The 26,486-nt window shown below is 49.9% G+C and overlaps 2 protein-coding genes across 21 annotated transcripts in view; one reads left to right on the forward strand and one right to left on the reverse strand.

Moving 5' to 3' along the window:
• The window catches only part of SLX4 (SLX4 structure-specific endonuclease subunit), a 29,944-nt gene extending 10,356 nt beyond the window's left edge, over positions 1-19,588 (reverse strand). For 2 of the 5 annotated variants that reach the window (XM_009430200.5, XM_510772.8), the window contains exons 1-11: positions 19,456-19,588; positions 16,329-17,463; positions 14,375-14,599; positions 10,058-10,247; positions 8,919-9,131; positions 5,754-5,956; positions 5,336-5,652; positions 4,109-4,349; positions 3,561-3,649; positions 2,409-2,555; positions 652-818 (exon numbers count right to left, since the gene is read on the reverse strand). In XM_009430200.5, the coding sequence (XP_009428475.3) occupies positions 652-818; positions 2,409-2,555; positions 3,561-3,649; positions 4,109-4,349; positions 5,336-5,652; positions 5,754-5,956; positions 8,919-9,131; positions 10,058-10,247; positions 14,375-14,599; positions 16,329-16,863 (2,327 nt within the window). In that variant the 5' untranslated portion in view covers positions 16,864-17,463; positions 19,456-19,588. Of the gene's footprint in view, positions 1-651; positions 819-2,408; positions 2,556-3,560; positions 3,650-4,108; positions 4,350-5,335; positions 5,653-5,753; positions 5,957-8,918; positions 9,132-10,057; positions 10,248-14,374; positions 14,600-16,328; positions 17,464-19,024 lie in introns of all 5 variants that reach the window. The other 3 variants (XM_063796538.1, XM_063796536.1, XM_063796537.1) reach the window with 3 other exon arrangements.
• The window catches only part of DNASE1 (deoxyribonuclease 1), a 53,729-nt gene continuing 46,793 nt past the window's right edge, over positions 19,551-26,486 (forward strand). For 5 of the 16 annotated variants that reach the window (XM_009430202.5, XM_063796545.1, XM_063796548.1 and 2 more), the window contains exon 1: positions 19,683-19,902. The gene's annotated coding sequence lies outside the window, so the exon portion shown is untranslated. Of the gene's footprint in view, positions 19,903-26,486 lie in introns of all 16 variants that reach the window. The other 11 variants (XM_009430203.5, XM_063796544.1, XM_063796551.1 and 8 more) reach the window with 6 other exon arrangements.

Genomic DNA, 26,486 nt, shown 5'->3' on the forward strand with positions numbered 1-26,486 from the left:
GTCCTTGAGTCAGCCCAGGCCAATGGGCAAGCCAGCCAGCCACCTGCTTGAAGGCTCTGTGGCCTAGTCAGTATACTTCCAACTCCAGAGGCTGAGCTGTTCCTTTCCTAAGAAAGCAGCAGAGGGAGGACACAGGCTTGGATCAGCGGCCCAGGCCCTGTCCAGAGGCACAACACTTGTCCCTCTGAGCTGCTGCCTCTCTCCTAAGATGCTGGCTGGACAAGCCAGGAGAGCTGCGGCATCTGGGATGCAGCCTAAGCATTCTCTCCATGCCCGTTTTATGGGACTCTGGAAAGGACTGCTGTTGTTCAGGTCTAGTGGTGGAACAATCACTGAGCAGCAGTGTTGGGGGGCGCTGTAGCCAAGGGCCATTCTCTTATCACACCTAGGGGGTTAAAAACCACGGGACTCAACAGAGTCCTCCTGATCCAGTGCTTGGCACCCCTGCAAGGGTCTGTTCTGGCCTGACTTTCAGCTAACATGCCCTGTTCCACAGGGTCGTCACTGGTCATGGACTTGGGATTAAAAGGTATAAACAGGACTGTTAGTTCTCTTGGTCTCAGCCCCGAGCCCTCTGCAGCACAACCCTCCAGAGCTGTTAACCTGCCAGTCCTCGTCAGTTAATTTCAAAAGCTGGGGGGCAATCCAGACCTGTGGGCCAGGGAGCTCAGCTCAGAGCTAAGGCCAGGAGGAAGGCCAGTGTCCGCAGTGTAGAGATAGTGCAGGAACGTGCGGGCGGCCTCGGTGCTCACGTCACCCAGCAGGACACGCTGGGTCAGAACCCCGTCCTCTACAGCGGAGAAGCCTTCATTGTTCACCTGCAGGTGAAATGCAACACAGAGGGTTTACTGATCAGAGAGTTGTAACTTGGAGCAAAGCAGACGGTCTGGGGTGTCCTGCAAGTCACTAGTCTTTTTATTTTTCTTTTTAGAGACAGTGTCTCCCCTTGTCACCCAGGCTAGAGTACAGTGGTGTGATCATGGCTTACTGCAGCCTTGAACTCCTAGGCTAATTTTAAATTTTAATTAATTTTATTATTTTGAGTTGGAATCTCTCTCTGTTGCCCAGGCTGGAGTGCAGTGGTGAGATCTCGGCTCACTGCAACCTCCACCTCCTGGGTTCCAGCGTATTCTCCTGCCTCAGCCTCCCGAGTAGCTGGGATTGCAGCCGCCCACCACCATGCCCGGCTAATTTTTTATAGTTTCAGTAGAGATAAGGTTTCACTATGTTGGCCAGGCTGGTCTTGGAACTCCTGACCTCAGGTGATCCACCCTCCTCGGCCTCCCAAAGTGCTGGGATTACTGGCGTGAGCCACTGCGCCCAGCCCCTAGGCTAATTTTTAAATTTTTTTGTAGAGATGGGCTCTCACTGTGTTGTTCAGGCTGGTCTTGAACTCCTGGCCTCAAGCGATCCTCCCACCTTAGTCTCCCAAAGTACGGGGATCTCAGGCATGAGCCGCCGTGCCCGGTCCCTAGTCTTATAAGCAGCTCCATGCCCCAGGAAAAGCATTAGCCACTGTTTATGCAGATTTTTGGCCAATAATTTTACAGGTGAGGCCTAACACTCCTCTTTTGTCAAATCGTATTGGGACTAGATATTCCAGGACCCTGTTAAGAGTCCTCCTGATAGACACATATGGGATCCAGAACTTTGGCAGAGACTGAGAATAGCTCCCTGAGTTCCTGCCCACACTCAAGTCAAATGCTTTCAAGTCAGAAGGCAGAAGGTTCATCAGCAACTCATCCCTGAGGAGATCAGTTATGAGCCTTTGTAATTACGCAAATAGAGAAAAGAGAAAACAATTCTGGGAAACAATGGATTTTCTTTTTGTTTTGTTTTGTTTTTGAGACAGAGTCTTGCTCTGTCGCCCAGGCTGGAGTGCAGTGGTGCAATCTCAGCTCACTGCAAGCTCCGCCTCCCAGGTTCATGCCATTCTCCTGCCTCAGCCTCCCGAGTAGCTGGGACTACAGGCGCCCGCCACCATGCCCGGCTAATTTTTTTGTATTTTTAGTAGAGACTGGTTTCACTGTGTTAGGATGGTCTTGATCTCCTGACCTTGTGATCTGCCCGCCTCGGCCTCCCAAAGTGCTGGAATTACAGGCGTGAGCCACCGCGCCCGGCCAAACAATGGATTTTCATTCAACAGAACGAAAACACTGATGTTTCCCAGTTGTGAGGCCATCCCCTCACACCCACTCCTAACCTCAAGCGTGGGTCTTTATCTCTTCTCCACGTGTTGCAGAAACGGATGGTTGGGAGGGAGAAGGTGAGAACATGGTGGGGCAGGAAGTGAGGGAGAGTGTGGGGGTGGAAAGGGCACCTGAGACATGGGAAGACCTGGTTGGAGAAAGGCAGGAGAAGAGAGGGAGAGAGAGGAAAGGAGGGCACACGGCGGCCCACGTACTTACATACTGGATGAGGAGCGGGCATCGGGCATAAAGCACGAACTTGTGGGCGTAAAGCACCTCCCCGCTGTCCGTCTGAAACTGGACATCACTCAGGTGTGGGTTATTGACCATGGCGCCAAAGTCAGCAACCAGCAGCCCGAGGGAGAGCTGAAGCAGGAGGAGAGGAAGAGCCGTCACCTCCCCACCTCTGCTCCGCTAACTGGGCAGTGGGAAGCTCCCCGCATGGAGGTGGCACTAGGGTGGGCCGGGAGCCAGGACCTGCATTCTCCTTTCCTCTCCAAAACGCTTCCCACGATGGCCTCAACCTCTGAGTGACCCTAAGGCCCTGAGTAGCACAGAAGAGCAAAGCACTAGCTTGTTCCTCTGGTTCTTGCCAGTGGGTTCCCTGGCCCCCGTGGAGATGCCAGACATGGGGCTAGATGTGAACTCACAGCACTGGCAGCTCCCGCACTGAGTGGGACAGGCTGCGGGATACCTGGGCTTTGAGGAGGTGCACCCATCCCCTGTGACGGACAAGCACCCTGAATCCAAGCAGCTCGGGGACCTGGCCAAGAGGACAGCCGGGTCCAGTCTGTGATGATGTCCCTAGGCTGGCCTTGGCATGAAGTGCTTGGTTGACACTGACATGCAAATGGGAGGAGCTCCAGTCTAGGGAAAAGCCAGCTCCCACCCCGGTTCTTCCCCAGACAGCGCACTGACAGGGAGGCCAGGCCAGGCTGCTCAGCTGTGCTCTGGAGCCCAGGACCCGCACAGAGGGGAGGGAGAGCAAGCCCTTGGTGAGCTCCCAACTACTGAGGAACGAGCAGAGCGTGCCTGGATGGGGCAACCGCGCTGAGAAACTGTGGTCCCTCTACACTCCTGGGACCCAGGACAGGGCAGGCTCTGGGGCCTCAACCCCAAGGTGCCCCATGGAGTCACAGACAGAAAAAGCAGAAGTCTCGTGGCAGAGCCCCCAGAGGGGCGCTGGGGCGGCTGTGGGTCCGTGGCTCTGCTCACGGATGTCAGGATGTGGCGGCCTTCTGGAAAGCAGAGGCCTTGAGAGGCCACTGCACTTGCGTTGGGGGCCAGAGGCCAGCGGTGAGCCAACCCCACCACACACATGGCAAGTGGGATGGCCGGGACCAGAGAGCGCGGGCCAGAGCCAGTTCTTACCGAGGTGCGGCCGCCCCTGTCCGGGTGCTTGTCCTGCGATGGCACCACAAACCCAGTCAGAGGAAGGCCGCCGGGCACCACGTCCAACCCTGAGTGGAGGATTCACAGGTTAAAGGAACGTCACAGCCCAGCCACATCCACCACCAAGAAGACAGCGTTGACCACAGGCTGAGCCAGCCCCTGCGGTGCCTCGGAAGGTGCTTGCTATCCGAGGACACCTTCATGCAAAGCAAACCCGCACACCCTGTCTCACCACCACTCCACCAGGGCGGTAAGAGAAGAGCAAAACAGACAGTTCACCCAGAGGATTCACTCGCTGTGGGCAGACAGCTCTGTCTTTGGTTAAAGTGGAAGGAAAATCATGACAGAGTTGTCTACACCACATTCACCTTTGAGAAAAAATGAAAGCGCCCAGAGGCTGTGTGTTCTCCCACCAGGTCAGAGCTGCCATCACGGCGGCACAAGAGCCAGTCCATGGCAGCCTCAGCCGCGGGGAGGGGAGGCCCGGGAGGGCAGGGCTGGCCCTAGAGTCCCACCCAGCATCTCACCTGCAGTCCCTTCCGAGCCAGCCAGGCCCCCACTGCCGGGCCACGGGCTGGCGCTCAGTCCCTCCCTCGCCAGGTCCACGAGGTCCTGCAGGGCCTGGTGCTCCCTCTGGCTGGCCGAAGGCGACGGGCCCCTGGAGCTACAGCCTGCAGTGGGGGTGCCGTGGAGAGCGGGTGACCTTCGCTCGCTCGGCTCTGAGTGCTCAGGTGGCACCAGAGGCGGCACGGGCTCCTGCATGAGGCCCTGAAAGAAGCCAGTAAGGAGAGTGACCACGTGGTCACTGTCATTGACGCACACACTGCAGAAGCCAACACATGTGGTATGCACGGCTGGACCTAAAACTACAGAGAAGGATGTGGGCTGTGAGGACGGACTGTCCCCGGGGCTCCAGCCACAGCCTGGAGCAGTCCTGGGATGCTTTTCCCCAGCACTCATGTCAACATGCTCCTCCTCTGTCACGGCCAAGGCCAGGCCTGTGGCATCTGTTTGCACAAAGGCTTGTCAGAGGCCAGGGGGGCCCAGGCCTGCCACCCTCCTGAAGTCCTCCAAGCCGCCTCAGGCAGGTGCATACTGACTCTAGGGCTACTTGCTGCAGGACTGTCTGGAGTGTGTGTTTCGAATGCCAGTTTCCAGGCTCCATCTGAGGCATTTTTGCCAGCTGCCCTGGGACTCTGTTTTTTTTTTTTTTTTCAAGACAGAGTCTCGCTTTGTTGCCCAGGCTGGAGTGTAATGGCACGGTCTCGGCTCACTGCAACTTCCGCCTCCCCGGTTCAAGTGATTCTTCTGCCTCAGTCTCCCAAGTAACTGGGATTACAGGTGTGTGCCACCATGCCTGGCTAATTTTTGTATTCTTAGTAGAGATGGGGTTTCACCATATTAGCCAGGCTGGTCTCGAACTCCTGACCTCATGATCCGCCCACCTCAGCCTCCCAAAGTGCAGGGATTACGGGCGTGAGCCACTGCGCCCGGCCGGGACTCTGCATTTTCAACAAACTCCAGGAACACACTCTGGTGGACACCAAGGGTCCTCCCTGATCCTACCCAGAGTACCATGTAGTTGCTGGACAGAGAAGAAAGCTGCAGCCACCAAGTGCCCCTCTGGCCTCCTCCCGCCTCTGCCTTTCCTTCCTGGACTTTCCATCACCTGGCTGTGGGTACCCAGTGTTGCAGTTCTGGGATTGCCAACCTCCCCCAAAAGCCTATCCATGTGCCTGAGGGGAGGGACTCACCTGGGCAGGCCACTGGGGCACGAGAGGAGGGACCAGCCTGGCCGTGTAGAAGTCCTCCATGGCCCAGGCCCCAGTCAGTGCGCTGCCCTCCCACAGAAAGCTCTGCTTGCGTTCAGGTGGAGGAGGACACTGGCCCGCTCTTTCCCACCCTTCCTTTAAAATCCTGCTGGCAGGAAGTGGTGGCGTGCTAGACAATTCCACTTCCTCAGAGAGGAGCAGGGCCACACGGTCCTCTATCTGTCGGCCTGTGGTTTCAGAGTCCTGGACTAACAACAATGGGGGGGATACCGGGGGTTTCTTCTTGCGACTTTTCTTCTCTAGAGAGAAACAAAAGCGACACCATCAACGGTGGAGTCGGTCCACTCACCCGGGACCTGCTGGTGGCCTCTCCCAGGGTCACTGTTCTGGTCACACAAACCTGCTTCTGGTCTTATCCTCTCAGAAAAGGCACTTTCCAGCCTGAGGGCTGGCACAGCCGCACCCGGCTCCATCTCCGACCGGGACAGAGCCATGGCCACCAGCAGGTCCTCGGACGGTGCCTCGTCCACCTTCCGCCTCTTCCGTGGCTCTTTCTTGCTGGTGGGTCCTCTCCGTTTCAGACCTCTACTGTGATCACTGAAGCTAGAAAACAGCCAAAGAGAAAAGTTACTGGGGCTAGAGGAGTGCACGCTTCTCAGGTTGGTCACACTGGTCTGGAGAGGGCTGGGCCTGAGAGAAAAGTGACGGATGTGGACCTGCCAGGCTGATGCATCCCCCACTTCCACTGCCTTGTGTGAACTCATTCAATCCCAGGCCGGAAGTTCAACATGGCCCAGGCACAGGAGGGTCTGGGTTCCTTCACGTGCTGCTGTCCAGCAGGCTCATGGCAGATGTACGGAGCCATCTGTGGTACCTGCACATCCTCATGTGGCCAAGCCCATCCAATGGAGTCAACAATCGATGGCTCTGAGCAGGCTCCCTGGACTCCCACCACCTTTACCCATCAATACTTCCGATGCTCCTTACACGGTCCTGGCCACACCGGCAGAAAAGGATCCCTTCCCTCCTGCAAGGGCTCCACGGCAGTGCCTCTGCCCATGGCCAGAAGGAAGGGCTTCCCAGCTTAGGCTGCCGATGGTCAACATTATACCAGCCGCCCTGGGACTCTGCACTTTCAACGGGCAGCAGCTCGTTTGGTTTGGAGGAAATGAACAGGAGTTTCCGGCTGGAGAGAACCTAGGCTGCCTGGGTGACTCCCAACAAGCTGGGCAAGAAGGAGGAGGGCAGAGGTGACAAAGGAACTTAGCACAAACTGGGCCCACCTTCCCTGCAATGCAGTCATGCCTCTGGCTTTTGCAAAAGCTCATGCTCTCCAGGGTGCCAGGGATGGCTCAAGTTCACCTTCCCAGGAACGTGGATAATCACAGCCTCCCAGAGGGAAAGGAGCTGCCTGGGCAGCCTGGGACCCTGCTTCTGTGAAGGGAACACAGACTGTGTCCCCTCCTCACTCCCCGGCAGGCCAGGTTTGGGCTGTGGGGAAAGAGTATGAGGCACTCTGGCCAGGGCATGCGTTCTGATGACCACAGGCTTGGCCTTTGGGGAGGGAGGGGTTCAAAGACCCCATGAGGGCATCCAGCTCCTGCAGTTTTCTACTCTGACAACCTTCTAAACGGATCCACATACATCTAGTTTCAGTACTTGGAGGTATTCTAAAGGCAGACATACTTTATCTGAGCAGGTGCTTTTGGTGTGGTCCTGCCAAGAAAGAAACAATGGCTTAGATGACATCTATTCTAAGGCCTCAAGGCTTGCACCCCTGCCATGCTAAATACAGATGCGCTCCTCCACCAAGAGAATCCCCTCTGCCATCTCAGCCCCGACCCAGCTCGGCTGCCCATGACCTATGTGCAAAGCAGTGGGCGGGACAAAGAGCTATCGCCTTTGGCCTTCCCTTTGCTCCTGACAGCGGTCTCAAACCTGGAGGAGTCAAAGGTCCAAGATGCCTTTGTTCACTATGAACCTGGTGTCAGCTCTAGCGTCCTCAGCAGCAGGGCAGCGTGGAGCAGGGCCAGCCCTCTGGCACTTGTGTGGCTGTGGTTTGCATGCTGAGGACTTGTTTCCTGGCTGTGAGCAAGGCAACTCATTTTAACTTTTAAGCATTAATTCATGCAAGATTTTTAAAAAATAGGGTCCTACACTTCTGTTTCACCAACTTTGTTGTTGTTTTTGTTTGTTTTATGAAGACAGGTTCTTGCCCTGTCGCCCAGGCTGGAGTGCAGTGGTGCAATCACAGCTCATTGCAAACTTGGCCTCCCAGGCTCAAGTGATCCTTCCGCCTCAGCCTCCCACGTAGCTGGGACTACAGGTGTGCAGCACCACAGCCAGCTAATTTTTTAATTTTTTGTAGTGATGGGTCTTGCTATGTAGTCCAGGCTGGTCTTGAACTCCTGGGCTCAAGTGATCCTTCCGCCCTGGCCTCCCAAAGTATTGAGATTACAGGTGTAAGCTACCGTGCCTGGCCAATCACCAAATCTGTGAACTGTGCTGAGTAATCTTATGTTAACAGTGTGAAAACTGGACTGTGCTGAGGTGGAAACCATGCTGTCCAGCAACGAAATGGATGGAGTAAAGTGACTACCAAATTCTTAGATGTGGTAAAGCAGTAGTCCCCAACCTTTTTGGTACCAGGAACTGGTTTCATGGAAGACAATTTTTCCATGGGACAGGAGTAGGGGAATGGTTTCAGCATCAAAGCGTTCCACCTCAGATCATCAGGCTTTAGATTCTCATAAGGAGAGCTCAACCTAGATTCCACGCATGCGCAGCTCACAATAGGGCTTGTGTTCCTGTGAGTCTAATGCCACCACTGATCTGACAGGAGGCGGAGCTCAGACAGTAAAGCTTGCCTGCCCGCTGCTCACCTGCTGTGTGGCCAGGTTCCTAACAGGCCACAGACCGGTACTGGTCTGAGGCCGGGGGGTTGGGGACCCCTGCACTAGAGGGTACCGACTGTGGGATCATGGGATTGGAAACTCAGGAAGGACCTTGAGGAAAACAGTGTGAAGATCATTTCTGCACCCACCTAAAGGGGCAGGTCCAGAGCCTTCCAGAATGCAGATTCTGTCCCCTCCTCACTCCCTTCTAGACTGTGCCCGATTTCCACCCTAAGTGTTTCATTTCCAGAATCAAAGAGGGCTCTTTTTCCCTCCAACACTATAAAAAGCTTTTTTTTTTTTTTTTTGGAGACAGGATCTCACTCTGTCCAGGCTGGAGTGCAGTGGTACGATCTTGGCTCACTGCAGCCTCTACCTTCTGGGTTCAAGTGATTCTCCTGCCTCAGCCTCCCAAGTAGCTGGGACTACAGGCATGTGCCACCATGCCCAGCTAATTTTTGTATTTTTAGTAGAGACGAGATTGTACCATGTTGGCCAGGCTGGTATCGAACTCCTGATCTAAGGTGATCTGCCCACCTCGGCCTCCCAAAGTGCTGCGATTACAGGTGTGAACTACTGCGTTCAGCCCATAAAAAGCTTTTTTAAATAGAAAAAGCCCTGAGTGCACACAGCATTATTTGGCTTGGTTTTCTTCCTTTTCGTCGACTTACCTGAACACGGGCGGGCTGCTGCTACCCTCAGGCTGTGCTGTCTGCAGCCGCACAGCCTGCAGCAGGAGCTGGGGGCCAACCTCCATCTTCACAGCACACTGCTTCAAGTGACTGGTTCTGCTCTTTAAGGTAAGAAACGGTTTCCCACAAATCGGGCACTCAGGGATCTGAGACACAGAAGGTCTTAGTGTCTTTTCAGCTTCATCCAAGCACCTGAAGGAAAACAGTCAATACAGGAGAACCACCCTCCCCGGGAATGTGGATTGGAGCAAATGTGGGTCCAGGTCAACATGGACGTGCTGTGGTCAAAGCAAGTTCCCCAAAGCCAATGCCCTCTACACAGCCTGGCTCCGTCTCCCGGCAGTCAGCCCCTAGACACTACACTTAGGTATCTGTCAGCAAAGTTGGCTAAAGAAAGAAAGGAAAGATTAAATGCAGTTACATGATGACTTAGAAATTCCACTCCTAAGTAGAGACCCCAAAGAACTGAAAGCAGGTACCCAAACAAATACATGAAACCCATGTTCACGGCAGCTCTATCCACAATCCCAAAGGGTAGAAATGCTCCAAATGTCCGCCAATGGATGAAAGGATAAAGCATGGTCATATTCCTCATGTAAGAATGGGAAAAACACAGTCTAGCCATACAATGAGATACTGCTCAGCCATAAAAAGGAATGAAGCCTGCTCCATGCTACAACATGGATGAACCTCAAAAACAACATATTAAGTCAAAGAAGGCAGACACAAAAGGACAACTGTGCAATTTCAGAATCGGCAAATCCATCCAGACAGAATGTTGATTAGTGGTTGTCAGGGGAGAGAGGGGCAATAGGGAGTGGCTGCCAATGGGTGTGGGGATTCTTTTGGGGGTGATGAAAATAATCCAGAAGTGATTGTGGTGACAGTTGCCCAACTGTGTGAATATCCCAAAAGTAGTGATTTGTTCGGTTTAAATGGGTGAACTATATGTTCTGTGAATTGTATCTCAACGAAGTTATTTTTAAAAAGGGGTAGGTTGACAACAAAGCTGAGGTGCTGTTGTCATGGTAAGGTGTGGAGATCCGCACTCCAGCCCTGGGGTGCCTGGGGATTCTGGTCACGTACACGGGAGAGGCGACGGCCCAAGCTGCCCCCACCTGTTCACATGCTGTTCCCTTCGGGTCACGTTCATGGCTGAGAGGTTCTTTTGACAAATCTGGCAGAAGAACAAACCCTTTTCCTCCAGGCTATCATCATGTGCCGATGCTCCTACCCGTGCAAACTCCTGCTGCAGGGTCAAGGCCACCGCAGCGTCGCTCTCTGGGGCAGGGGGCCCAAGCCCATACACTGTGGAGAAGCACCAAAGATCCGTGAGAATAAACTCCAAAGACAAGCTCACCCTCAGACCTCTGCTCTGTCAGCTCCTGCAGACCATGGGGAGCAGGTGGAACACAAAGAAACCAGATCCCAGCTCCACTCTGCAGGCTGGTGACTTGGACACTGTCCAGTGAGACCGGGCACTAATCAGCACTCCGGGAACAGCCGTCTCCAACTTTAACATGGATATGCATTACCTGGGAAGCTTGTCGACACTCAGATTCAAATTCAAGGGGTCCAGGTGCAGCCTGAGACTCTCCGCATTTCTAGCAGCCTCCAGGCTTGGCGATGCTGGCACCACAGGACCACTCTGAGTAGCAAGGACCTAAACTTTCCCACTTCTGCTGAAGTTGGCTACCTCGGGCATTGCAAGTTCACAAGGCTCATATTCCAACAAAGCTAGATGTTCTCTTCAAAACTCACCCTTTCCTGCTGACCTTTTACTGCCCATGATAAAACCAGGGCAGAGTGAAATGCCTTTGGCGATTAAAAGGCAGCATCTCTTACTTAGCATCAGACTCAAGAATGGACTGATTCTGGTCTTGAGATGGCTCCCAGGGTGGCCCATCTGAACGCCTCATAAATCCCCAAGTTCTTCATGGCTGTGGCCTACCAGTGCCTGCCACTGAGGCCAGCAAAACAGCATACCTTCATTTTGGTGCCCTGTTTTGTTTGTTTGTTTTTTTTGAGATGGAGTCTCACACTCTGTCCCCAGGCTGGAGTGCAACGACACGATCTCAGCTCACTGCAACCTCTGCCTCCCGGGTCCAAGTGATTCTCCTGCCTCAGCCTCCTGAGTAGCTGGGATTACAGGTGCCCACCACACCTGGCTAATTTTTAGTAGAGATAGGGCTTCACCATGTTGGCCAGGGTGGTCCTGAATTCCTGACCTCAGGTGATCTGCCCGCCTTGGCCTCCCCAAAGTGCTGGGATTACAGGCGTGAGCCACCGCGTCCAGCCTGGTTTGGTTTCTTCACAAACAAATGGTTTATCTCTTTCTGAGCACTCGCTGGGTGTGATGTGAAGATACAGAGAGAAATGAGTCAAATGCTGGGCAGGGGCGGAGCTCACACCAGCTGGGTGCCTCCTCTGCACCTCACGTGTGCGTCCAGGACTGATGCCTCGGCAGGACATCAAATCACTGCCTGCTGTGGACCCTGGGGTGGCCTGAGACTCCTCCATGCTACTGCAGTGAAATCTGCAATGCAGTGCCAAGATCCTGCATACTTATTAGCTGTAGGTCTGCCGATAATGGTTTCTTCCTATTTCTTTTCCTTTTGTATATTTTCATCAGAGATGAGAATCCATATTGTTTTGGGGATGGAGAACAGGAGCACCTGGCATTATTACGCTTATTGGGCCGGTGCCACACCAAGTACACAGCAGCCATGGGGCACTGTCGCCACCCTGTCTCACCTGGAGCCAATGAGCCTCTAATCTACTCAGAGTGGGGCAACCCAATGGTTAGAGGAAGGAGTTAACGATCCCATAAAGAAATAAATCCAGAAAGTGGGAAATCTTATAATACAATTAGCCTAGCCTCTTCAAAAACTCAGTGTCATAGGGCTGGGTGTGGTGGTTCACACCTGTAATCCTAGCACTTTGGGAGGCTGAGGAAGGCAGATCCCCTGAGCTCAGGAGTTCAAGACCAGCCTGGGCAACATGGTGAAACCCCATTTCTACTAAAAATACAAAAAAATTAGCCGGGTGTGGTGGTGGGTGCTTGTAATCCCAGCTACTCAGGAAGCCGAGGCACGAGAATAGCTTGAACCCGGGAGGCAGAGGTTGCAGTGAACCGAGATTGTGCCACTGCACTCTAGCCAAGCCTCTGTCAAAAAAAAAAAAAAAAAGTCAGTGTCATGGAAAACAAAAGGAAATGGGGGACTATTCTAGAATCTAGACCTTAGGATACTGCTGAGCTACAGCAATATGCAGTGTGTGAACTTACTGAATCCTTGTTCAGAAAAAAAAGAAACCAGCTACAAAAAATAACCTTGAGACAACCAGAGAAATTTGAGTTTGAACTGGACGCCAGGCACTATTATGGAATTAAGCGTGCTAATGGTATTGTGGTTATGCAGCAGAATCTAGGGGTAAAGGATCCTAATGTCTATAATTTACCTTCAGATAATATGGAAGAAAAATATGTATGCTTGGCTAGGCATGGTGGCTCACGTCTGTAATCCCAGCACTTTGGGAGACTGAGGTGGGCGGATCACAAGGTCAGGAGTTCCAGAACAGCCTGGCCAGCATGGTGAAACCCCAACTCTACTAAAAATACAAAAATTAGCTGGACGTGGTGTTGCATGCCTGTAGTCCCAGCTACCTGGAAGCTGAGGCAGGAGAATGGCTTGAACCCAGGAGGTGGAGGTTGCAGTGAGCCGAGATTGCGCCACTGCACCCCAACCTGGGAGACAGACCAAGACTCCATCTCAAAAAAAAAAAAAAAAAAAAGTATGTTTATAAAGACATAAACAAATGGCCAAATGTTAACATTTGTTAAATCTAGATTGAGGTATAGGGGATTAGGGGATTCATTGTAATTTTTTTTTTTTTTTTTTTTGAGACAGGGTCTCCCTCTGTTGCCCTGGAGTGCAATGATGCAATCACAGCTCACTGCAGCTCAACCTCCTGGGCTCAAGCAATCCTCCCGCCTCAGCCTCCCGAGTAGCTGGGACTACAGTTGTGCACCATCATGCCCAGCTAATTAAAAAAAAATTTTTTTTTGAGTCAGAGTCTTGCTCTGTTGCCCAGGCTGGAGTGCAGTGGTGCAGTCTCGGCTCACTGCAAGCTCCGTCTCCCAGGTTCACGCCATTCTCCTGCCTCAGCCTCCCGAGTAGCTGGGACTACAGGCACCCACCACCATACCTTGCTAATTTTTTGTATTTTTCATAGAGATGGGGTTTCACTGTGTTAGCCAGGATGGTCTCAATCTCCTGACCTTGTGATCTGCGCACCTCGGCCTCCCAAAGTGCTGGGATTACAGGCGTGAGCCACCACGCCCGGCCCCTAAAATTTTTTTGTAGAGATGGGGGTCTCACTATGTTGTCCAGGCTGGTCTCGAACTTGTGACCTCAAGTAGTCCTCCTGCCTTGGCCTCCCAAAGTTTTGGGATTATAGGCATGAGCCATCATGCCTGGCTTCATTGTAATTAAAACAACAACAACAAAAAAACCTTTTCTGAAAGGAAAAGTTCTTTGTGAATACTGAGGGTTATCTTTTTAAAAGGAAAAAACTGAAAGGGAAAGCTTTCATAATAAAAAGTCATAATTTTTAAAAAAAGGAGGCCAGGCACAGTGGCTCACGCCTGTAATCCCAGCACTTTGGGAGGCCAAGGCGGGTGGATCACGAGGTCAGGAGATCGAGACCATCCTGGCTAACAAGGTGAAACCTCGTCTCTACTAAAAATACAAAAAATTAGCCAGGCGTGGTGGTGGGAGCCTGTAGTCCCAGCTACTCGGGAGGCTGAGGCAGGAGAATGGCGTGAACCTGGGAGGTGGAGCTTGCAGTGAGCTGATATCGTGCCACTGTACACCAGCCTGGGTGACAGAGCGAGACTCCATCTCAAAAAAAAAAAAAAAAAAAAAAAAAGGAAGAGGGCCAGGCGCAATGGTTCACGCCTGTAATCCCAGCACTTTGGGGAGCTGAGGTAGGCAGATCACCTGAGGTCAGGAGTTCGAGACCAGCCTGGCCAACTTGGCGAAACCCTGTCTCTACTAAAAATACAAAAATTGGCCAGGTGTGGTGGCACACGTCTGTAATCCCACTGGCTGGGGCAAGATAATTGCTTGAACCTGGGAGGCGGAGGTTGCAGTGAGCTGAGATCATGTCAGTGCACTCCAGCCTGGGTGACAGAGCAAGGCTCTGTCTCAGAAAAAAAAAAACAAAAACGGTACCTTATCAAGGAAGCTAGGTGGGAAATGATCCCAGAGACTCTTCATTCTCTGGCTGGATCCAGTGAAGTGACAAAGGTAAAACATCAAGCAGAGAGCCTATCCACAGAAGAAACTCAACAAATGCTGATTCCTTCCCGCCTCCCTTCCTCAGAGTTGTATTAACTTATCTCTGTGTGGAAGACAGAAACACACTCATCATACCATTCCCCACCATCGTCTCCTCTTGAGGATCCTTTGGGACATTTTCTTCCCGCGCAGCCTCGAGGGAGCACTCTTCTGAAGCGTGTCTCAAACGCTCGGGGTCTGCTCTCTTGAACTGCTGCATTCGCTGTAGGACCAATTGAGCTGTGCGGGGTTTGGAGGGACTTGGCACTGCTGTTGTCAAACAGGAAGGAGGAGGCTGGGAGTCGCTGTTGGGCACATTCTCTGGCAAGGAGGAAAATATTCACAACCATCTGTTGTAGCTGGAGAAATAAAAGACTTTTCTACCAGATACAGGTTAGACACAAGTTTCAAGAGTCCTTTATCAACTAGTTTAGGTTTGACTCACAAATGTGAAGAGGACTGGTTGCTTGTTGGTAACCTCTTTGTTTATGGCAATATAGACATAAATATCAATAACAGGAGGGGAATGGGATGTGACTGCTAATGAGCATGGGGTTTATTTTTAGGATGATAAAACTGTTCTAAAGTTAGGTAGTGGTGGTGGTTGGACAACTCTGTGAATATACTAAAAACCACTGAACCATACCCTTTTAAATGGTGAATTTTATGGAATATCAATTATACCCCAATAAAGCTATTATTAAAGAAATATTAATGACAAAGGTTTATGTCCTAGATCAGTTCTTCTTTAACTTGGGATCCACGGATGATCTTCAGTGGGGATCCATGAACCCCATGAAGTTGTGTGCCAGTTTTGCAGATACGTGCATGGATACGTGTTTTGGGGGAACCATGCATAGATTTCATCCGACTGGCAAAGAGCACGAGAGACCAGTAAAGTTGGTGAGGCAACACTGCTGATGCCTTCCAGTAGTCTATGCGACCTGAGACTCTACCACCACTCTACTGAGAGGTTATTAAGATCAGGAAGTGAGGGCAAGGGAAATTTAGAAACAGAACTCAGGAGCTCAGAGAGCCCATGGTGTATTATATATGCAAGGCTAGTTTTCAGTTTTGCATGAAGAATGTGTAGTAAGCATATAGCTCAGTATACCAAGGGCAGCAGGGCAAGAAAACTGCTTTAAACAGTTAAAAAATTATCCAGGCACGGTGGTGGGTGCCTGTGGTCCCAGCTACTCGGGAGGCTGAGGCAGGGAGGACTGCTTGAACCTGGGAGGTCAAGGCTGCAGTAAGCTATGATAGCACCACTGCACTCCAGCCTGGGTGAGAGACCAAGATCCTGTCTCTAAAAACTAAGTAAGTAAATAAATCAATAACAATAACAAAGGAAAAGATTAAAAGGTCTTCAGAGAGAGAAAGAAAGAACCTGAAGATTCTCCTGGGACTTGAGCCCACACAGAGTCCTCATGCGGCCCTCTCAGCAGCCTATCCAAATTGGCTGGCCCAGTCCAACTTACCCACTTTGGAATAAATTCAAGAAAACAAGAGAAGCAGCATTATTGTGTTGTTTGTGTAACTCATGTCAATCATATAACAGAATTTCATAGGAAATTCTGAAAGAGCAGAGGACTCCAAACATAATCATGTGAAAAATTCACACGGGTTATGTTTCTCTTGACTGTTGTTTAAACCAGGAGTCAGCCGGGCGCAGTGGCTTACGCCTGTAATCCCAGCACTTTGAGAGGCTGAGGCACGAGGATTGCTTGAGTCCAGGAGTTCAAGACCAGCCTGGGCAACATAGTGAGACCTCCAGCTCTAAATTTTTTTTTTAAGCTTAAAAATTAAAAAATAAAAAACCAAAAGTTAGCAAACTACGGTCATGTGGCTGGCTGCCTGTTTTTGTAAATAAAGTTTTACTGGCATATGGCCATGCCTGTTCATTTACATATTGTCCACGCCTGCTTTCTCACTATGACAGCAGAGTTGAGTAGTTGTGACAGAGTCTGTGTGGCCTACAAAGCCAAAATATTTACGATCTGGCCCTTTCCAGGAAGTTTTCCAGCCCCTGGTTTAAAAGAGTACAAATTACCTCTGGTTTTCTCTCTGGAAAGGTTTGGCGATGGTTCTTGCTGGTTACCCGTCTGGGTGTTTTGTGCTGTTTCCCAGAGCACAGGTGGATCTGGAGCAGAGGCAAGCACACCCCCCTCCCCATTCACAGAGAGGGCCGGTTCACTTGCTTGCCATTTGGTTACCCCTTGCTTTTTAGTCCTAGGGGCCTGGCTGCCAGATGGAGGTTTCTTCTCTGCAGGGCCTTGAAGGGTTTTGGTCTTGGTAGCAGTTTGTTTGGTCCTTTTCAATTTGCTTCTTATCTGAGTGCCGTTTGAGGCAGCCTTTTGTGTCTTCCTTTCTCCTGACACTTCCTTGATTCCATGTTTTTTCACCCTTTGGAAAAAGCTAGCGCAGAGTTCTTTAAAGTCCTCATCAGACTCATCCATCATCTGACCAATTTTAAGGCTTTCAGGCTGGTCTTCAGAGGAGCGAGGGTCAATCCTAGGACAGGCAGACAGATGAGAAAGTGAACCCAAGTAGAAGCCTAGCTGAGCCTCATTCACACTCAGTTTCATGGGTTCCTCTCTACTTCTCCATTAGATACTTGGAGAGTTTGCACAATTGAACAAAAAGTACTGTTTTCCTCTCTATAATGATTGAAGTATCTTTGTTCAAATTGGGCCTGTGGTTAAACATGTTTAAAGCTTCCCTCTGTTAAAGTCCACAACTGGGCCGGGCGCGGTGGCTCACACTTGTAATCCCAGCTCTTTTGGAGGACGAGGCAGGGGGTGGATCACCTGAGGTCAGAAGTTCGAGACCAGCCTGGCCAATATGGTGAAACCTCGTTTCAACTGAAAATACAAAAAATTGGCCAGGCGTGGCAGCAGACGCCTGTAATCCCAGCTACTCGGGAGGCAGAGGCAAGAGAATCCCTTGAACCTGGGAGGCGGAGATTGCAGTGAGCCGAGATCGTGCCACTGCAGTCTAACCTGGGCAACAAGAGCAAAACTCTGTCTCAAAAAAAAATAATAATAAATAAATAAAGTTCACAACTGAAAGAGTGTTTTGTTGTCCAATAGATGCCTCTGAGATCGAATACATATGAACCTGGTGCTCAGATAATTCTCCAAGATCTCCATGATGATGAAACATATATGGTTCACTTAATTACACATCTGTGGAAAACCAAAAGCATGTAAGTGTAATCAGACATTGTCATTTTATGCCAGTTCTTCCAGGGAGGGACAAGGGCATGTGGGGTGAGGGAAAAGTCTTCGGAGTAACAATACTGTCAAATACTCAGTCCAGCCTGGTTAACATGGTCTAACCGTCCTATCAGACATCACGACAGAAGGACCTAGAAACCTGTCAAAGCATGTTCTTCCACAGGTATTAAAATACGTGCATCTTGGGAGAGTGTTTTCTTAACTGAAATTTAGGGAGCAAACCCCATAAAAGGCAGTCACCACAGAAACAGGATGATCCCCAAATCTAGGAAAACTATCTCCTACACTGATCTAAGACCCCTGGCTGTTAAAGAGGCTCTTTCTGTAAATACTGCAACATAAGAGACAGAAAGAGACATTATATTCTCATGAACACTCAGGAGAGAAAAGGTCACTTTTACTTATCTTCTCAACCCAGCAAGGCTCTCCAAACCTGGATGACTGGAATGTCGCCTGTGTGCAAAGGCTGGGCCTCGTGAGCATGGTTGTTTACTTTGGCACACAGCTAAGTGGGGTTCAAAAATCAAAACTGAATGACCCAATGGCAGAAAGTTATTCCTTTCAAATACAATAATGCAATCTCCACTGTCCAAGGAATCTAATTAATCATTTTGTTTTCCAGAGCTGAAAATACTCCTACCTAGAATCTACTTTGTATGGCTGGCGCATTCTCTTCTGTGTCTTCCCCTTAGAGAAGTGTCCTCTAATCCTTTATGGACCGTCTCCATCCCCGTTAATCCCTATCATCGTCCACTGTTTTCACAATGGCATCTGTCATAGGTTATAATCATACGAAACAGATAATATCTATTGAATGCTTACTGTGTGCCAAGCACTGTTCCAATTGCTTTCCAAGTCAAACTCGTTTAATCCTTACAAGAAGCCTATATGGTGGAATCTCTTGTCATCCTGTCTTTACGGCAAGGAAACACGCGCAAGCAGAACGAGGAACTGGCTTAAAGCCAGTTCAGGAACAGCTTTCACAGTGGCAGGGCTGGGATCAAACCCAGGAAGTGTGGTTCGAAACTATCCGCTCTTGTGTTTTTATTCATCGGCTTATTATCTGTCCCCCATTAAGCTCAACACTTCAGGAGGGTAGAGATCCATCTATTACTTTGCAACCTCTTTGGCTGATCTGGTGCCTGACTTGAAATAAGTGCTCCACAACTACTTGTTGAATTCATGAATTGCAAAGAGTTCGGTATAATGGGAGTAGAGAGAAAGGTGTAGGAGAAAACGCTGCGGGGAGAGGAAAGGATTGGCTCACAAGGGCCTGGAAGGTCAGGCTAGGCAAAGTGAATTTTATCCTGTTGGATGCGGGGAGCGGCTGGAACAAATTCCACCCTCCACAAGTGTGTTGATCTCCGTATCTCTGTTGATATGAACCTCACAACAGTCTTATCTCCTCCTATAGGTGCCCAATCAAGATTTACTGAATGACATAACGGATCCTGCAAGCCTGCAGGTTTCCAGAGGGAAGGGGACTTGTGCCTCCTTGCTTCGTACCTACCGCAGCGCACGGCTCACAGCAGGCGAGGGATGAATGAATGGATCGGTAAGGGGCGGACCCTCCCGCTTCCCCCAACCCGGCGACCTACGGAAAGGGGCTGAGGGGTTCCCCGTCTGGGAAAAGGGCTGCCAAAGACTCTAACGGCTCTAAAGTCAGACGGAGAACCCCGATCCCCGGACTGGCCCGGACCGAGACCACCGTGGGGATCCGGATCCGCCACCCTCCTCCCTCCAGGCGGGCCCCGGCCCCTCTCCACTCGAGTGCGGCTCCTGCCTCTCCGTCGGGGCTGCGGGCCTGCCGAGGCCACGGAGCCAGCGAGGGAGACGGACGAGAAAGGCTCTTCTCCCTTAGGAAAGCGAGAACGGCCCGAAATGACAGGACCTCCGCCTCCCGGGTGCAGACTCCCAGCCCCACAGCCCGGCTCCTCCTACCTCCGGCGCCGCCGCGGCACCTTCTTAACGGAGACTCGCGCGCCTGCGCATGCGCCGCCCGCGCCCCCGCGGAGAATTGCCTGCGCGCAGGCGCAGAGCGGGCGCGCGCGGTGGTGCGGCAGCCTCGCTTCCCGTCTTCCTCTGCGGCGCCAGGCGCGGGACCGCGGCGGCCAGCGCTTCCGGTCGGCAGGAGGCGGGGCGAGGCGGAAGCGGCGCTTGCTTCAGGTGGAGTCTATTAGTTGTTGAGAAAGCGTTAGGGTGAGTTTAAGGCACTGTGGCAGCTGTGAGATAAAGTCTGATTCCTCCCCAGCTGGCTCAGGAAATGTTCGCGGATACAATGGCGGCCCCCTCTGGGCATACCTGCCTGTGGAGCGGAGAGTGGACGGTGTGAGGGGGACCGGGAGAGGCACCAAATCTGGCCTGGGGGCCCGAGAAGCTTCCTCTCAGGTGGGGTGGCGTGAGAGTAGAGGCCTGGAGTTCGGGGAGGGTTAGCTACGTGAAGAGGGGATTGTACCGCGCTTCAGGTGCCTGGAGGGGATGCCCGAGCTCTTCCGCAGGGCTAGGGTGAAGCCAGCCAGGGCCTGGGGGAAAGGTAGCAGAGGTTTGCCACGGCTTGGCATTTGAGGGACTTTACACGTCGTATTAAGGGTTTGAGCTTCAACTTGGGGTCGTCGGGAGCCATTGAAGGTTTTTTGTTGTTTGTTTTTTGAGATGGGGTTTTGCTCTTGTTGCCCAGGCTGGGGTGCAGTGGCGCGATCTCGGCTCACTGCAACCTCTGTCTCCCGGGTTCGAGCGGTTCTTGTGCCTCACCTTCCCAAGTAGCTGGGATTACAGGCGCCAGTCACCACGCCCAGCTAATTTTTGTGTTTTTAGTAGAGACTAGGTTTCATTCTGTTGCCCAGGCTGGTCTCCAACTCCTGACCTCAGGTGATCCGCCCGCCTCGGCCTCCCAAAGTGGTGGGATTACAGGCGTGAGCCACCGGTCACGGCTTTTTTTTTTTTTTTTTAAGTAGAGACGGGCGGTGGGGGCGGGGAGGGGGTCTCACTATGTTGCCCAGGCTGGTCTCGAGCCCTGGCCTCAAGAGATCCTCCCGCCTCGGCCTTCCAAAGCGCTGAGATTACAGGCGTGAGCCACCACGCCCGGCGTAAGATTTTGTTTTTAAAGGCCTAATTACGGTGAGAACAGATGAGGCCAGGACATCCATTAGGAGGCTATTACATAATCTAAATGAAAAGTGAGAGCGGCCCGAATTAGGAGGTGGAGCGAAAAGAATGGAGAAATATGGAGCATAGTCAAGACGCAGTTGTTAACGATTTGCCGGTTTCTGGCCTTAGCATCTGAGAGTAGTGTGCCTCCAGTCACTGAAATAATGAACACAGGAGAGGTGTAAAGGAATCAGTTTGCAGGGCAAACAATATGTTTTTTAAAAGATACAATATCATAAAATGCACACTAGAAGTGTACGTTCAGTGGTTTCCAGTACGTTCACAGGATTTGCAGCCATCGTCGCTAATTCCAGAACGTTTTAAAACCCCAAATCGAACCTGCCGTACCCATTCGTAGTCACTCCGCAATTCCCCCGACCCCATCCCCTGGCAATCACTTATCGGCTTTCTGTCTCTGTGGTTTTGCGTATTCAGTACATTTTATGTAAATGGGATCATGTGATACTTGGCTTTTTCTGCTGGGCTTTTATTAAGCATGTTTTCAAGATTTCATCCATGTAGATTAATCAGTACTGCATGCCTTTTCATGGCTGCATAATCACGTGTTTGGATGGACCATGTTTTGTTTATCCATGTATCAGGTGATGGGCATATGGATGTTTTTACTTTTTGGCTGTGAGAAATAATGCTGCTATGAACATTCGTGTTCATAACACAAGTTTTTGTGTTCTAGGAGTGGAATTACTGGGTAAGACTACAGTTGATTCTGAATGTTGAGCTTCAAAACCTTCCAAGAGGTTTTCCTTGATGAAGGATTTAGGAGGTGTTTACTTGTCTCTGGCTTGGAAATCTAAGTTAGTTTGTAATATGGTTTCCAACTGGATAAAGAAGACAGAACAAGAATGATAAGCAGCCCAGAGGCAAGGGTAGGGCAGGGTGTCTTGGGACTTGAATTTATAGAGGAGACTGAGTGACGACATGGAGAGGCCAGTGCTGTTGAAATAATTTCTCTTTGCTTCCTTCCCTTCCTTGCTTCGTTTTCGACGGAGTTTGGCTCTTGTTGCCCAGGCTGGAGCGCAGTGGTGTGTGCAACCTCCACCTCCCTGGTTCAAGCGATTCTCCTGCCTCAGCCTCCGGAGTAGCTGAGATTACAGGCGCCCGCAACCGCGCCTGGCTAATTTTTTTTTTTTTTTTTTTTTTTTTTTTGGACAAAATCGCGCTCTGTTGCCCAGGCTGGAATGCAGTGGTGTGATCTCGGCTCACTGCAAGCTCTGCTTCCCGGGTTCACGCCATTCTCCTGCCGCAGTCTCCCGAATACCTGGGACTAGAGGCGCCCGCCACCACACCTGGCTAATTTTTTGTATTTTTAGTAGAGACGGGATTTCACCATATTAGTCAGGATGGTCTCGATTTCCTGACCTCGTGATCTGCCCGCCTTGGCCTCCCAGAGTGCTGGGATTACAGGTGTGAGCCACCGCGCCCGGCGTAATTTTTTCTATTTCTAGTAGAGACGGGGTTTCACCATGTTGGCCAGGCTGGTCTCAAACTCCTGACTTCAGGCGGGCGATCTTCCTGCCTGGACCTCCCAAAGGGCTGGGATTACTGGTGTGAGCCACCGCGCCTGGCCTGAAATAATTTTCTTACATTTCTCAAGGAGGCGTGCCACCACGTTCAGAGCCACAAGGGAGGCATCAGATTTTGGTTAGGAGGAAGAAATAGGAACAAGGAGAAAGTCTAGGCCAGAACCTTTAATGGGGTTCCTCAGAAATAGCAAGTCAGGGCGGAGTAAACATTTTAGGATTGGATAATTTAAATAATTCCATCACGCTTTGCCTTTGGGTGGTCTCTAGTTGCTTGGTACCTGGCCATGGATGATTTAGGGCAGGAGAAATACTGGCTTGGTGTGTGAGAGTTAGATAAAGGGGGAGGCTGACTTGCCTGTGAGAGGCATGCTCCCAAGTAAGTTGTTTACTGTCTTGAGGAATTAGACCTGGGAGAGGCAGTCTCCCTGCCAGCAAGATTTTTAAGATTTCAAAATATCATAGGATACAGAAAATTTTTTTAAACAGCTAATAAACATGGACATGGCTGGGACGATATGAAGGATAGTTGTAATGGTAGAAATTACTGTTTTCCAGTCAGACTGAAAATGAAGTGCCTGTTTCCTATTTAGGATTTAAATCTCTTAGAGTCCTGGTGAAGAAAGTCTTTGCTACCTCTTTCCCCCAACCCCAAATCTGGCTATATTATTTATTTACATAAAATAAATTAGTTGAAGTGTGGTTTAGAAAAGAGAGTTTTCTTAAACCTGAGATTCTCAACTGAATCACCTGTGGAATTTTTTTTTTAATTGGAAAGGCTGGGACACCACTCTTAGGCCTACTGAATAAATCTTTCAACCTGTGTCTTTTGAAAGTTTCACAGATGATTCTGATGGTCTCCAGATTGAGAAGCACTGCATTTAACCAGCACCAACTGAACAAACACTGTAGGCTAAGTATAAGAGAGATGGCAAGAGCTGGGTCAGGGTGGTGCATGGGATTTCCAATTATACATAATTCCTCCCTTCAAGGAACAAAGCCATCCATAACTGGGGCAGCTGCTTCTTTGGGCTCAAGGTGAACAATGGCAGCCACCTTGTCCTGGACCCTATTGTGACTGTTACTCCAGCAGAAGCCCTGGGGTTCATGCTGTTAGAAGTCACCCAGTATGACTAAGTTGAGGGGCAGTGTTCAGAAACAGTGTTACTAGATGGATGTTATTTCAGTAGGAATAGTATTGTGTGTTCCCTGTAAGCATTTGAGGCGGAAACCCACTGCACTGTCAGAACAACCAGGGAGATGAAAGAAGATGTCAGATACTAAAAGGTGCAGACAGTCCTTGTGTTTGGTAAACTTTACAGGGTTTATCTGAAAGAGAAAATGGATGCAGAAGCACATGAAAAAACTGTGTTATTCCAAATAGATGTGCTGTTTTCCCAGTTCATAGGAGTCGGTAATTTTTGGGTTCAGGGCAAAAAGGCAAAGGTTGAAGATGCTGTGATGATAACGTCCTTACCCTCCTGGAATATTTCCTTTTTTAAAGCTTCTGGCATCTTCCACTGAGTTCATGTTTTAAACAGTTGGGAGGATGAATTGAAGGGCCCTTATCCCAGGTCTGTGGTTTGATTATAAATTGTAAAGCCATAACCTGTCCACCTCCCTCTCCTTTATCTTGACAGGGGTTGGGGAGACAGCAGATTGAACAAGGAAAGAATTGTCTCCTGAGTTCTTTGATCATGTTAACTTTTATTTACTGTTGTATAGTCACATTTTCTAGACTGCTAAAATTGGTGAAATCAGGAGAGGAAATAACTGTTTTTACGTGTATAAGTATACAAAAGTTATTCGAGATGAGTTGCACTGCATTTCTCTCAGTGTGCTGCCTGCCACTGCTGCCTTTGTGTGATTTTGCTCTATATGTTCTGCTAGACAAATTTAAGGGAGGTTTCAGACAGCAAAACTCCCCCCAAAGCATCTACCAGCAGAATCCCTATCAAAATCCCAACAACGTTTTAATTTTTTTGCAGAAGTGGAAAAACCGATGTTAAAATTCATATGGAATTGGCCGGGTGCGGTGGCTCACGCCTGTAATCCCAGCATTTTGGGAGTCTGAGTCAGGCAGATCACTTGAGGTCAGGAGTTCGAGACCAGCCTGACCAACATGGTGAAACCCCATGTCTACTAAAAATATAAAAATTAGCCGGGTGTGGTGGCAGGTACCTGTAATCCCAGCTACTTGGAAGGCTGAGGCGGGAGAATCCCTTGAACCCAGGAGATGGAGGTTGCAGTGATCTAAGATCACAACATTGCACTCCATCCTGGGTGATAGAGTGAGACTCTGTCTCAAATAAAAGGAGATGGAGGTTGCAGTGGTCCAAGATCACAACACTGCACTCCAGCCTGGGTGATACAGTGAGACTGTGTCTCAAATAAATAAATTAAATAAATAAATAAATAAATTCATATGTAATTGCAAGGGGCTCTTAATACCCAAAACCCAAATAGCCACTTTGTTCTTTTTCAAGAACGTACTTCCTTATATCAAAACTTAAGTTATAGTAATCAAGACTGTGTGGTACTGTACCAGCATAAGGATAGACATATGGGTCAGTGGAAGAGAATTGAGAGTCTAGAAATAAACCCTTATATTTATGAGCAATTGATTTTGTCAAGGATGCCAAGACTAGTCAATGGTGAAAGAGTAGTGTCTTCCACAAATGGAGCTGGGATAACAGGATATCACATGCAAAAGAATGAAGTTAGACCCTTACCTCATACCATGTACAAATATTAACTCAGAATGGATCAAAGACCCAATGGAAGAGTGAAAACTATAAAACTCTTAGAAGAATACAAGGGTAGGCTGGGCGTGGTGGCTCACCCCTGTAATCCGAGCACTTTTGGCATCACCAGAGGTCAGGAGTTTGAGACCAGCCTGACCAACGTGGAGAAACCCCGTCTGTACTAAAAATACAAAATTAGCCGGGCGTGGTGGCGTGCGCCCGTAATCCCAGCTACTCGGGAGGCTGAGGCAGGAGAATCGCTTGAACCCTGGAGATGGAGGTTGCGGTGAGCCGAGATCGCACCACTACGCTCCAGCCTAGTCAACAAGAGCGAAACTCCATCTCAAAAAAAAAAAAAAGAATACTACAAGGGTAAATCTTTATGACCTTGGAGTTGGCAGTAGACTCTAGATATGACACTAAAAGCAGAAACAACAAAAAATAGTGAATTGGATTTCATCAAAATTAAAAACTTTTTTGTGTAAAAGTACACTATCAAGAAAATGAGAAGGAAACCCACAGAATGGGAGATATTTGTTAATCATATACCTGATAAGAATCTATGCTGCTGTCCAAATGTTTATGTCTCCCCCCACCCAATTCATATGTGAAGGCCTCACCCGCAAGGTGATGGGATTAGTGCATAAGGATAAGGATAGAGGCCCTTGTGGCCATGTGTGGTGGCTCATGCCGGTAATCCCAGCACTTTGGAAGGCGGAGGCGGGAGGATTGCTTGGGCCCAGGAGTTTGAGACCAGCCTGGGTAGCAAGGTGAGACTCCATTTTTACAAAAATTTTTTTAAAAAAAGAAAAGAGGCCCAAGAGAGAAACCCCCTACCCTTTCTGCCATTAGAGGAAGTGGGCCTTCACCAGACAGAGTCTGCCAACACCTTGATCTTGGACTTCCCAGCCTCCAGAACAGTGAGAATTTCTGTTGTTTATTAGCTACCCAGTCTGTGGTATTTTGTAAGAGCAGCCCAAATGGACTAAGACATTCTAGTAGCACAATATAGAAAGAACTTTTACAACTCAGTGAAAAGACAACTCAGAAAATGGGCGTGGTAGAACTTGTCCTGTGAAGAAGCCAAGACCAAAAAAAAAAAAAAAAATGGACGTAGGACTTGAATAGACATTCCTAAGAGTGGCAGGTGCCAACAAGCACATGAAAAGATGATCAGCATCATGAATCGTTAGAGAAGTGCAAATTGAAACCGCAGTGAGATACCACTTCATGGCCAGTAGGACAGCCATTTCCTAAAAAAAAAAAAAAAAAAGTATTGGTGAGGATGTAAAGAAGTTAGAACTCTGATACATTGCTGGAGGGAATGTAAAATGGTACAGCTGCTGTGGGAAGCAGTTTGAGGTTCCTGAACAAGTTAAAGATAAAATCATCATATGATTCAGCAATTCCGCTTCTAAGGATATGTCCAAAAAAATTGAAAAAGTGTTTAAGGGCCGGGCGCGGTGGCTCACGCCCGTAATCCCAGCACTTTGGGAGGCCAAGGTGGGCGGATTACCTCTGGTCAGGAGTTTGAGACCAG

Source organism: Pan troglodytes, chromosome 18, assembly GCF_028858775.2.
Source record: "Pan troglodytes isolate AG18354 chromosome 18, NHGRI_mPanTro3-v2.0_pri, whole genome shotgun sequence".
Classification (NCBI taxonomy): domain Eukaryota; kingdom Metazoa; phylum Chordata; class Mammalia; order Primates; family Hominidae; genus Pan; species Pan troglodytes.